The sequence below is a fragment of the Ochotona princeps genome, chromosome 6 (assembly GCF_030435755.1).
Source record: "Ochotona princeps isolate mOchPri1 chromosome 6, mOchPri1.hap1, whole genome shotgun sequence".
In the NCBI taxonomy this organism is placed as follows: Eukaryota; Metazoa; Chordata; class Mammalia; order Lagomorpha; family Ochotonidae; genus Ochotona; species Ochotona princeps.
In genome coordinates this window covers 20998768-21011419 of record NC_080837.1, presented here as the reverse complement: position 1 = coordinate 21011419, position 12652 = coordinate 20998768, and the positions used below count along the sequence as shown (strand labels likewise).

Sequence of the window (12652 nt, the reverse complement as noted above, 5' to 3'; positions counted from 1 at the left end):
AGTCACATTTTCTGCTCCATTTTGTACATTTTATCAGCACCATGCTCTAACCAACTGAATTAACCAGCCAGCCACTCCATTTTGTACATTTTATATACAAATACTTTGGTACAGAATATCTGCTCTCAAACAGGAAGGGCTGGTGCAGTGGCTGAGCTATGCCTCCACTCACATCATTGATATCCCATATCAGATGAGTCCCTGCTGCTGTACGTCTGAGCCAGCTCCCTGATAATGCACCTGGGAAGGCAGTGGAAGATCCACCAAGTGCTTGCGCCCTGCTACCTATGTCGGAGACCCAAAAGGAGCTGCTAGCTCCTGGCTTTAAACCAATCCAGCTCCAGCCACTGTGCTCATTTGGGGAGTGAAGCAGTGGATGGAAGAGCTTGCTATCTTTCCCTCTTTCTATAACTCTGACTTTCAAGTAAAAAATAATCTTTATTTTAAAAAAAAGAGGAATGAAGACACAGAGCTAGTGAAAATGTTTACTTTTTGGCATTTTAAGATTCTGACGTCCTGCTCCAGGCTTTGGGAAAAACTTAAATCTTTGTTGTCATATTTTCTATGTGTATTTAGGGAAATATGGTAATAAAGCATCTATAAATGAGGAAAATTTGATTTTGACTTTTCTAATCATAACCTATGATTGAGCAAGGCTAATGCTCACATATTTCCTAGAACATAAAAAGAATAAAATGTTTGCTAAGCAAATGAATATAACAAAGAAGAGAACTTGTGGAAAAAGGTTTACAGGAAGCGAGGAGTACAATTCCTTATGCAAACAACCTTTGAACTGTTCGACTTCATCTTTTATCTCACAGGGCACTGACAGTTTATGTGTCAAGTGGCGCCATCACACCACGAGTTCCATGTTCCTTGGCTTCCTGGGCCTTGCACTGTGTGGGGCTCCCTTGCACAGGCCCCCCACATTTATGATCTGGCTTTGTGGAATTGGACTCTGCTGCTGGATACCCTGCTAAGCACCACAGAACTCAGGAAACAGGGCTTCCCGGTCCAGCTCCTGTACAGATCGGGTGTGCTTGGACAAATCACCCAAGCTCTCTAGTTCGGTTGTTCATCTCAAAACTATGAGGTTTTTCCTTTGTTTGTTTTGGCTTTGTTTAAGATTTATTTACTTTTATTGGAAAGGCACATTTACAGGGAGAAGGAGAGACAGATCTTCCATCCACTGGTTCACTCTCCAGATAGCCACAACAGTGGCTGCTGAGCTGATCCAAAGCCAGCAGCCAGGAGCTTTCTCTAGATCTCCCACACAGGTGCAGAGTCCCAAGGCTATGGGGCCTCCTCTGCTACTTTCTCAGGCCACAGGCAGGGAGCTGGAACCTGCACATGGTTAGTGCTAAACTAAAGCAAATTTTATCTATTCCCAGGGAAGGAACAAGAGGATTTCTAAATGAAGTATGAGTCATAAAACTACATATATATATTTTTTTTTTTTTTACCACAGGTGTGTTAACATTAGCTAGATCAGAAATGGAACCACCACAACTCAAACTTGTGCTCACATAGGGTGTTGGTGACACAGGCAATTCCTCAATTTGCAGCACCACAATGCCGGCCCCTAGATTTCTAATCAAATGAACTTGGGCTAAGATTTTTAGAAAACTACATAAGGCAACAGACGGGAGTCTCCAAGAAGAGAGATGCATGGGAAAACCCTTATGCTCTTCCTATTCACAGGCTGCAACATTCTTCCCCATTCTGCTGAAGAGCATTGGCAAAGCAGGGAGACAGAATTGCGACTAAGAGGCCAGAACCGGCACAAAGGGAGTGGCTGTGGGAGAGCTTGAGTAAGGCTAACCCGGAGAGGAGCCAAGGACACTGGGAGCTGTTAAAAAGTCTAATAGACAACAGTGAACTCTGGACAGGACAGAACACCGAGGCTCCGTAGCCAGAAGACAAACAAGCAGGCGGGAAGCGAGGAAGATTGGCATTACCACTGCATGAACTTGACTGTGCAGTTCCTAGGGGCAGAAGGGTCAGGCTTGCTACTAGAGTGATAGCTTGCATGGATAAGACATTATCTCTGCCATTGCTCTAAATAACAGTGCAAATGTGAAAAGAATAGGAAGACAAGAGAAGAACATGACAGTGGAGGAGAGTGCTGGGAAGGGGCAATGCTGTGGTTACCATAGAGACCAGAATTAGATGGGAGGGCAGTACCTAAGCATACCTGGCATTTCTTACCGCCTCAATCTTAGCATCCAGGAGACCGCACAGTTTGGTCCAGATCATCTGTTAGTTCTTTGCTAGCTCATAAATGAGTAAGACTCCGGGGTAGGCAGTGCAGCACAGCAGGTTGAGCTGTTGCCTCCAAGGCAAGCATCCCCTGAGTGCTACTTTGACTCCTAGCTGTTCCACTGCCAACATAGCTTCCTGTTAATGAACCTTCAGAAGATGGTCCCAACACTGGCATGGACCCCTGACACCCACGTGAGAGACCTGGATGGTATTCCAAGCCCCGGCTTTGATCTTACCCAGTTCCACCTTGCTGCTGTGGTGATGTAGGGAGTGAACAAGTGAGTGGAAGGTCTCTCTCCCTTTCTATGTAACATTTGCTGTCTTTCAAATGCATAACATATCTTTTTTAAAAAACCAATTGTTAAGATTTTGCTAAAACAGAATTCTGCAAAATTCAATTAAGAACATCAGTAAAAGTTTCATGATGCAAGTTTATGACTCAAGCGGTTGATTTTTAGTTCAACTCCAGGTCCTGTGGCATCTGGTTTCCCTGGGGTTGTTGGTAAGCATGCTGGTTGCTCTTCATCCTAGTGTGGGACACCGTTGGAAGCACAAGGCGATGCTGAGCAGCTCTCATCAGATACCACTGCGACTTTTTCTTCCATCATTGAAAATGAGTGGTTGGTCTTCCCCAACTCCTGGTGCTCTATTCCTTAATTTGGAGATGAACCAACTGATGTCATGGGTCTTTCCCTTCCCTGGTTTCCATGATTCATCTGCTATAGCAACTAGGGTGGGGTGAAAAAAAAACAAAAAACAATTCCAGTATTCTATGATATTGTAGATGAAAGGAAGGGGAGGGAGTCTGGGAAAAACCATCAGGATTGTAGGAGGATGGTAAAAAGTCATCCAGCCTCCTTCTAACCTAAAACTACAACTATTTGCACCCATTTCTCTTGTGCAGTTTTCAATGGCCTGAACTTCTTCATGTATGACTTGTTTAAGGGTTTATTTATTTGTGTGTTTATTTGAAAGGCAGAATGACAGGGACAGGAGTGACGGGGTGGGGGTGGATAATCTTCCATCCGCTGGTTCACTCCTCAAATGGCCACAATGGCCAGGACTAGATCAAGCAGAAGCCAAGAATCTAGAATCCACATGGTTCCCGCATGTGGGCGGTAGGAGCCCCACAACTTGGATCAGCTTCCTCTATTGAACACATGAGCAGAAAATTGGATCTGAAGCAGAGTAGCTGGGACTTGAACTGGCACTCAATATAGAATTCAACACTGTAGAGGGCAGCTTAACTTACTGTGCCACAATGCCAGTCATTTCACATTTTATAAGCATTTTTCTGTGACATTGGTAAAGAAGTTCTTATTTTAGCACAGATGGAAACCTAGTTGGTTTTGATCACCTAGAAAAAAAAGCTGCCAGAAACTAACTGAAATACGCCAATCCAGGAACAATTTTTTTTTAAAGATTTATTCATTTTATTACAGCCAGATATACAGAGAGGAAGAGAGACAGAGAGGAAGATCTTCCGTCCGATGATTCACTCCCCAAGTGAGCCGCAATGGGCTGGTGCGCGCCGATCCAAAGCCGGGAACCTGGAACCTCCTCTGGGTCTCCCACGCGGGTGCAGGGTCCCAATGCATTTGGCCGTCCTCTACTGCTTTCCCAGGCCAGGGAACTGGATGGGAAGTGGAGCTGCCGGGATTAGAACCGGCGCCCATATGGGATCCCGGGACTTTCAAGGCAAGGACTTTAGCCACTAGGCTACGCCGCCGGGCCCAATCCAGGAACTCTTAAAACAAAAGTCATTCAATTTAACAAGCATCAAAGCATCCACTCAATGCCAGACATGAGGGGAGGACTGTATACCAGTTATGGTGGGGAATAAGAAAGAGTAACTAGTCCTCATGGTGTACTGGAAGTCAATAAGTAATTATTAATTTGACAGGCATATCAGAGATGAAATCAAAGTGCCAAGCAAGCACTGTGAGAATGACTAATCCTGCCTGAGTAGTTAACCATTAGACAAAGAAAGGAAGCCAGTCCACTAGGCCAGTCCATCCATAGTTAGTCATATTTGTTTGAAGTCATTTCATAGCTATAAAAGGGGAAATGCAATGTACAACAGTGCAGTCTACATTGGCAGGAAACAGCAATGCTCAGAGGTGTGCTGTCTTTTTAAAGAAGCCATCTGGTATAACAACTGACGTACAGGATTGGGCACTCACCGGAGAAGGTATGTGACTGGTGATAAGATCAACGATGGCTTGGGCCCAGCGGCGTGGCCTAGCGGCTAAAGTCCTCGCCTTGAAAGTCCCGGGATCCCATATGGGTGCCGGTTCTAATCCCGGCAGCTCCACTTCCCATCCAGCTCCCTGCTTGTGGCCTGGGAAAGAAGTGGAGGATGGCCCAATGCATTGGGACACTGCACCTGCGTGGGAGACCTGGAAGAGGTTCCTGGTTCCCGGCTTCGGATTGGTGCGCATCGGCCTGTTGCGGCTCACTTGGGGAGTGAACCATCGGACGGAAGATTTTCCTCTCTGTCTTTCCTTCTCTGTATATCTGGCTGTAATAAAATGAATAAATCTTTAAAAAAAAAAAAAAAGATCAACGATGGCTCTATGACTGGCCCTGTGAGAGTATCTTGGGAACTCCTCTTTACTATTTCTCTCAAAGTCAAAGGCTAATCCCAGCTGAGAGTTGGAGGAGTACCTGGCGGCACTGGGAGCCGTGGCTGGTGGCAAGGTGGGCATAGATTAGGAAACTACCGCAGGACTGGAGTTGAAAACACACACTGCCGTAACCAGGCTCTCATTTGACAACGTCATTCCATAACGCCAGCAGGATCCCGTTTTCTGGTCTTACGGGAAATTAGTTCATTCTGAGATGAAGCAGGTATCAGTCTCATCTGGATTTTATAGTTCCTGAGAAAGTAAATACTAACTCCTGTAATACCAGCTCAGGCGAGGGGAATCAAAATGTCCAAACATATGGTGGTCAGAAATTCAATTTTTTTTGGATGATGATACTTCTCTGAATAATTAACACACTGACATGTCGAAAAAGAAGGTGCAAGACCCAGTGCTGCTCTGAGCCAGGGAGCAGGCCAAATGTGTGACAGTTTTCACTGAATGACCTCAGCACCGTGTGGGTTTGGGATGGCAATGAGTTACCACCATTCACCTCCTTACTCTTTCGGAGTCAGTAGTATGCTGGTAGGCATTCTGGATGGCTGGAGCAAATGTGGACTTCTGAAGAGGAGAAGATGCAGAGCTAGTGGCTGTGGCTTAGGTGAGAGACCCCCTCTGCCTGCCCTCCATCATCACGCCCACTAAGGGCAGTCATTCTCATGGGGCTGTGGCTACTCTTCTTTCACAAGTAGAAATGATGTTTTCAGATAGTTCATAGCGCTTCTGTTAGTCTTCCTTTAACCTAGCCTGGCAATAAATTAAGTACATAATGAAGTGATCTGTCCATTATTGCTAAAAAGATTACATGAAGACTTCATGCCCTTTTTAAAATATTTCTTTGTTTTTATGGATTGGGAATTTTTATGTTTATTTATATATTAGAACATGTATTTGCAGTATATAAAACGTATACACACACACATACACACAAATACATATATAGTGAGAAAAAGACAGATCTTCCATCTGCTGGTTCATTTCTCAAATGGCCACAACAGCCACAGCTGGACCATGCTGAGCCAGGAGCCTGGAACTCCATCCAGATCTCCCAGATGGGTGGCAGAAGCATGAGCACTGGGGTCATCATCATATTAGTTGTAGCATCAGAGATGCTGGATTACAAGTGGCAAAGTTGGGACTCAAGCCAGTACCCTCATATGAGATGCCAGTGTGTTAAGTGGTAGCTTAGTCTACTGCACCACAATGCCAGGCACAGCTTCATATTCTTAATATCAAGCTGAGAAGGGGCGGGGTGGCATGGCCTGGGATTCCCTTGGGCTGGCAATACAGACCACCATATTACTATCTAGTTCCAGTTAGTGTAGTTCAATCGTTTCTTTCAAGGCTGCAGCATCTATTTTGAATATTTAAATATCAACCTAAAACCAGCATACATGTGAAAACAACCTAGGAAGGAGGTCCCATCACAGCCCATTGCAGGACCCCTGGGTTTTCATTCAAGCACCTGAGTTCACCTGCCAGGTTCCCTTTGTTCTTCTTTCCTGTACCCCAGAGCCCGGGTTTCAAAACACTTAGGAGAGGTGCCAACTAGGCAAAAAATAGAATATCAAACATTTATTATTTTCTAAGCAACTTTCTTGGGCGATTATGACCTTTCTCCTAATTCCAGGGTCTGCAGTAGGCACCACACTGTTATTCTCCTGCTCACTTCAGTCCACTTTTAGGATTGGCATCTTCCATCTCGCTGCAGCGGCCAGCCGAGTTCTCACGAACATGGCGGGCATACTCGGTATCACGGAAGCCTGGGTGGTGAAATGCTCACCAAGGACACTAGAACAGGGTCACCTGAAGATGAAGTGGAGCAACAGCGTCCACGGACCTCTCCAGTCTGCATCTTGCCTCGCCCTCAGTTCTACCTTATTACAGCCATGCTGTCCTTGGTGGGAGTGCTACTGCTCATCCTATATCCCACCTCATCCTAATGTGCTTCAGAGCATTGCATCTCAGGGTGGCACCCACAGTCCTCACCAACGCATGCAGGAATTTTCAGTCCCAAGTCTTCTCCGGTGTTGGTCCCATTTCCCACAGGCTCCATGGCCAGACCTTAGCCTCCCCGGATGACCTCAGCAACACTGAAGAGACCTTGTTGCTCAGCTTGACACTGCCTGTCCAGTCTGGCAAGCTCCTTTCAAGTTTTAGCTCAAATGACAGCTCTCACTGATTCGCTCCGCAAATATTTCACATTGATTCGGTGACTAGACACTTAAAAAGAGCTTTTCTATGCATTACTGACCGTACATTCACATCCAGGTTTCACAGATGAAAGACCAAAAGCTTAAAGAGGGGAGGCACGCAGCCTTAGCAAATGGTGGAGTTGAGACTGCCTCTGTTCTCTTCCTCTGTTCACGGTCTGTTCCAACAAACTCCAGCCCTGGGCCCACGACATCTGCCACTCAAACCCCTTCACACTTCTCTTGTCTAGAGTCAACCTCCCCACACTGCTCTTCCTCTCCACGCGGCAGCTGACTATTGTGTTCCAAAAGACTTCCCCACTGCTGGATGTGAAGCAACTCTAGCGCTGGCCTCCTGGGAGGCCATGCCTGCTCCTGGCTCTGGCTTGGCTGACAGAAAGCTTCAGCACTTCTTTGTATGCAAAATGACATTTTGGCCTTAGGCACTTACTGAGGTACTGTGCCCTTGCTCCTGAATGGTAAAAGTTTTCAGGCACTGCAGTAGAGCATTACAAAAAGCCAGACTGAATTAGGGCCTGACCTACCACTTTATTAGCCTCCCAACATTCACATCCATCCAGAGACAATCACGTCTAACATCCTGGAGTTTACAATTTCTCTCACTGTATCCCTTCTGATTTCCAAGCATGCAACTCTATAAGGCTGCAGACTGGAGCTGGACAGAAGCTTCTGGCCCTTGTTGCACTTGGGAATCCTAATCACATCATTTTTGGTGAGGTAGAGGGAAGCCATTCGATTTGCAAGAAACGTGTTTTTCAAAATAGTGAAAGTGCTATTTGCCTTTTGCTACAACCCATGACTAAATAATTAATAGTAAAACACTAATTCCGTGAATTATACAGTGGACACAGAAAGCACTCTATTTCTTTTTATACAAAACTATTAATTTTCTCCTTCAATGAAACAAATGGATTTTTTAAAAGACTTATTTAGTTTTATAGGAAAGACAGATATACACAGAGACAGAGAGAAAGATCTTTCATCTACTGGTTTACTCCCTAAGCAGCCACAATGGCTGGAGCTAAGCAATCCAAAGCCAGGAGCCAGGAACTTCCTCCTGGTCTCCTACGCGGGCAGGGTCCCAAAGCTTTGGGCCATCCTCCACTACTTTCCCAGGCCACAGGCAGGGAGCTGGAAGAGAAGTGGATCAGCCGGGACACAAACCAATGCCCATATGTGATCCTGGCACTTGCGAAGGGAGGATTAGGCAATGGAGCCATTGCACTGGGCCAAACAAATGGATCTTAATTACTTGGTCTTTTTTTTTTTTTTTTTCCTGGACTTATGTCTCATTATCTGTTGAAAACCGAGTGGAACCCAGCACAGTAGCCTAGTGACTAAAGACCTTGCTTTGCACGTGCTGGGATCTCATATAGGCACCAGTTCTAATCCACTTCTCACCTAGCTCCGTGCTTGTGGCCTGGGAAAGCAGTTGAGGACAGCCCAAATCCTTGGGACCCTGCACCCACGTGGGAGACCTGGAGGAAGCTCCAGGTTCTTGGTTTCAGATTAGCCATTGTGGCCACTTGGGGAGTGGATCATCAGATGGAAGATCTTATTCTCTGTCTCTCCTCCTCTCTGTATATCTGAGTCAAAAAATAATCTTACAAAAAAAAAGAAAGAAAACTTCGGAGTGAATGTGACTATTACCTTAGCAAGGACTGTGTAGTCATCGACACTGCTCCTGGACACAGTGTTCTCTTTATTTATTTGCAGTTTCATCCAGCAGGTTAAATGAAAAACATATTAGAGTTTCAGTTATGCTTGGGGGGGGGGGGAGTAGGCAGAAGATTAGGCAGGAATACCTGTGTCAGCTGTTTTTCATGATTTCTGTAAAGTTCCTGCAATTGGAATTCCACCTCCTTCCCCGGCAATCCAGAGTGCCCATTTTCCCATGATGCAACCGTGTCTCCTCAGGGACCTGGAGGGAGGAGACACACGATGGCCATGTGGAAGTTAAGGTCCACAGCACACACACTCATCTCCACTGTGTTGGGAAATTCAAGTATGGAACCACCCCTACCTCATAAAAGGAACTGATAGCACAGTACAGCACCCTTCTGCTTTCTGGCTTCTGGATCCATCTCTGGACTCCTCCCTTGCTGACCCATCCATGATGGACATCTCTCAGTGTGGGATTGCTCACACTCTTGCATGCCTGTGTATTCACTCAGTCTCTCTTAAATAAATCAAGTTCTCACTTGTGTGTGTTCCCTTTTGACATCTGTGTTGAATTCTGATCTATGTGGGGGCCAAGAATTTGGAATGAAAATTGAGACGCTCAGGCCCCTAATAGCTTCACTAAGTTGAAGTCGGACTGAGGCGTGTTGCAAGACCGGTTTGCCAAGCTGCAGTTGACTTATGTTTACCTGGCACGAGGGAACATTCCCTGCAGATAGTGAGGCAAATAAAAGAGCAGCACGCCAGTGATTGGACACAGGACTCTTGCTTTGATAAGAGATAAGCTTTAGCTGAGTGTTGGCACTGCCCCAGGGAGAAGCCCAGACCATGTCTTCAGGTCTAGGCAGGTTTGGGGTGCTTCATAGAATGCTTGAGGTTTTGAAATAACAATCATCCCAGCTTTTAAAACTGAGCTGAATTTGTACTGCATCTGCTACTCTCTTTTTAAATTCCATTTTCTTTTTATTTAAAGATGTATTTATTTTCATTAAAAAGTCAGATTTAAAGGGAGAATGAGAGATAGAAATATCCTCTTCTGCTGGTTCACTATCCAAATGGCTGCCAACAGTCAGAACTGAGTCGATCCGAAGCCAGGAACCAGGAGTTTCCTCCAGAACTCACATGCAGGTTCAGGGTCCCAAGGCTTTCAGCCATCTTCTACTGCGTTCCCAGGCCACAAGCATGGAGCCGAAAGGAAGTGGTAAAGCCAGGACACAAACTGGTGCCTATATGGGATCCCAGCACCTGCAAGGCAAGGTCTTTAGTCACTAGGCTGCTGTGCTGGGTCCCACTCGGATGTTTTCAACAGATAATGAAACATAGGTCCAGAAAAAATGACCAAGTGATTAAGATCCATTTGTTTGGCCCGGTGCAATGGCTCCATTGCCTAATCCTCCCTTCGCAAGTGCCAGGATCACATATGGGCATCGTCTTACATGAAATTGTGAGAATTATGTTTTTACAAATATAATGTCCTATAACCAGTGTATGCTTTGGTGTGTCTTTCCTAAACATAGAACATTGTGCAGACACATCAAATCACACACAGGAAATGAACACTGCTATATCACTATCAACTAATCTACAAACTCTAAGTTTTATCCTTTTTAAGGTTTATTTTTCATTTATTTGGAAGGCAGAGTGACAGTGAGAGAGACACAGAGACAGGTATTTCATCTGGTTGCAAGCCAGTAATCTGGACCTCCATCTGGGCCTTCCAAGTGGATGGCAGAAATGGAAATATCTGGGCATTTGCTGGTGCTTTTTTCAGCTGCATTAACAGGGAGCTGGATTGGAAGAGAAGCAGCTACAACTTCAACAGGCACTCATAGGGGAATGCTGGCTCTTATCAATTGTTTTTCCTTCTTTGTTTTTCTTTTTTTTAAAGATTTATTTTACTTGAAATTCAGAGTATCAAAGAGGGAAATGGAAAGATAAAGATCTTCCATCCTCTGATTTACTCCCCAAATGGCCCCAAAGGCCAGAGCTGAGGAGGTCCAAAGAAGCAAACAGCCAGGAGCTTTTTCCAGGTCTCCCACATGGGTATAGAAACCCAAGGACTTGGGCCATCCTCCACTGTTTTCTCAGGCCATTAACAGGGCACCGATTGGAAGTAGAGCAGCTGGGACTAGAACAGTGTCCATATGGGATGTTGGTGCTGCAGGCAGGGTTTACCTGGCTGCACCATCACATTGGCCTTGATTGCTATTTTGTCCTTCCCTTGTGTCTTCTCCTCTTCTCTCCTTGTCTTTTGTTTGTTTGAAGGACAGAATTATAGAATTATAGTGAGGCATTGAAGGAAGAAGGAAGCATTCCATTCTGCAGTAGAACACTGACTGGTAGTCAGGTGAAGTGATGATTTTTCTTACTTCACCTGACTACCAGTCAGTGTTCTACTGCAGAATGGAATGCTTCCTTCTTCCTCATGGATTCATTTATTCTTCATGGCCGTGGCGTCTTACTTTACTCAAAAATTACAGCACCTTACTGTCATCCTTCAATGCCTCACTTTCCTCAGATCTGGGCCCTTCTTGATTCTAGTTGCTGTGTTCTGATACGTTCCCATCATTCCCTGATACATCCCCATAATTCTCTGGCTTAACATGATGTTCCAGGTACATTTCATATTTTCTCTTAGTCACTTATTTTGTCGTTGTTTTCTGTAGAAGTTCTGGTTCCTATGAGTAAGGAATGGGAATTAGAAAACCAAGATTTGTCATCTACGTGTGTTCATTGCTAACAAGTGTCACTGGTTCTAGGCCTTGTCGGCAAGTATCAAACAGACAGGCATCTCTCCATCTCTTTCTCCATGTGTACTCTGAATATCATCGCTTTATTCTGATGCTTCCAGTTCTAATCCAATAACACAGTGTATTGTTTTCCTTATTCCCCCTATTTTCAGTGTATCCATTTGCTCAACTAACTGGGATTTAACTAAATTCCCAAGGCCTTGGCAGCCACTGCAGGGGAGAGGAGGGTAATAGTCCTTTTGTACTAATGTAACAGAATACCACACATTGGTGATTTACGAAGGATGCAAATGTAGCCCTCAGAGTTGTGGGCCGTGAAGTTCAAAATCAAGTACTAACATCTGGAGTGAGCCTTACTACTGTTTCCTCACACTGTAGCAGTCAGGAGGGCAAAAGAAAGGGCTGCAAAGAAAGGGCAGGAGAGGAAAAATCCACTCCAACAAACCACTTCATGACGTGAACACCTTTGGGAGGCTATAACTTCGACAATGTTGCAACAGGGATAGTCTCCAACATAGGAATTTTGAATGGGGATACATCTGACACACAGTGAGGAAGAAAGGTTTGGTCTTAGACATACCGATCCTACTTTTCCTACTGTACTAACTAGACTTCTAGACTTCTCTCTCCTAAGTTGTAGGCTCATATATTTCAGTATTTCATAGAACATCCACTTGATTTTTCCATTAACATATTATGTTTTCATGCAATTCCTACTTTAAACAGTATAAATCAGTGACATACTTAAGCTAAACACTTCAGTTGTCACTGCAATCACTTGCTGTATCCATTTGTCTTATGGTTTTTTGCTCAAGTTTCAACCAACTGATGAGATGCTTTCTGCAACTCTTGTCTCATGAAAATTACTTGTGACATAAGCTAATTCCAATAAAATGGTTGGTTTTTTTTTTTGGTACTTGCTTACAGGACTGGCTCCTCCCATGATGAGTCTTGAAACACTTGAAAATTAGATCTTTTAATTCATCTTTGTATTGCCGATAGCCAGCACATTGTCTCTCACCCACGTGTGAGGCAGTGATGCAGGGAGAAGTATTCCTAAAGGGGATGGTCACATCTGACACAGCCCGCTTTTCTGTGCAGT

At 44.8% G+C, this 12652-nt stretch overlaps 2 protein-coding genes across 2 annotated transcripts in view; both read right to left on the bottom strand.

Moving 5' to 3' along the window:
- ANXA2 (annexin A2) overlaps positions 1-8946 on the bottom strand; it is a 66799-nt gene extending 57853 nt beyond the window's left edge. Inside the window, exon 1 of the mRNA XM_058665758.1 lies at positions 8926-8946. The gene's annotated coding sequence lies outside the window, so the exon portion shown is untranslated. The remainder of the gene's footprint in view (positions 1-8925) is intronic.
- Positions 8931-12652, bottom strand: part of ICE2 (interactor of little elongation complex ELL subunit 2) — a 50517-nt gene continuing 46795 nt past the window's right edge. Inside the window, exon 16 of the mRNA XM_058665757.1 lies at positions 8931-9041. Coding sequence (XP_058521740.1) covers positions 8931-9041 — 111 coding nt within the window. The remainder of the gene's footprint in view (positions 9042-12652) is intronic.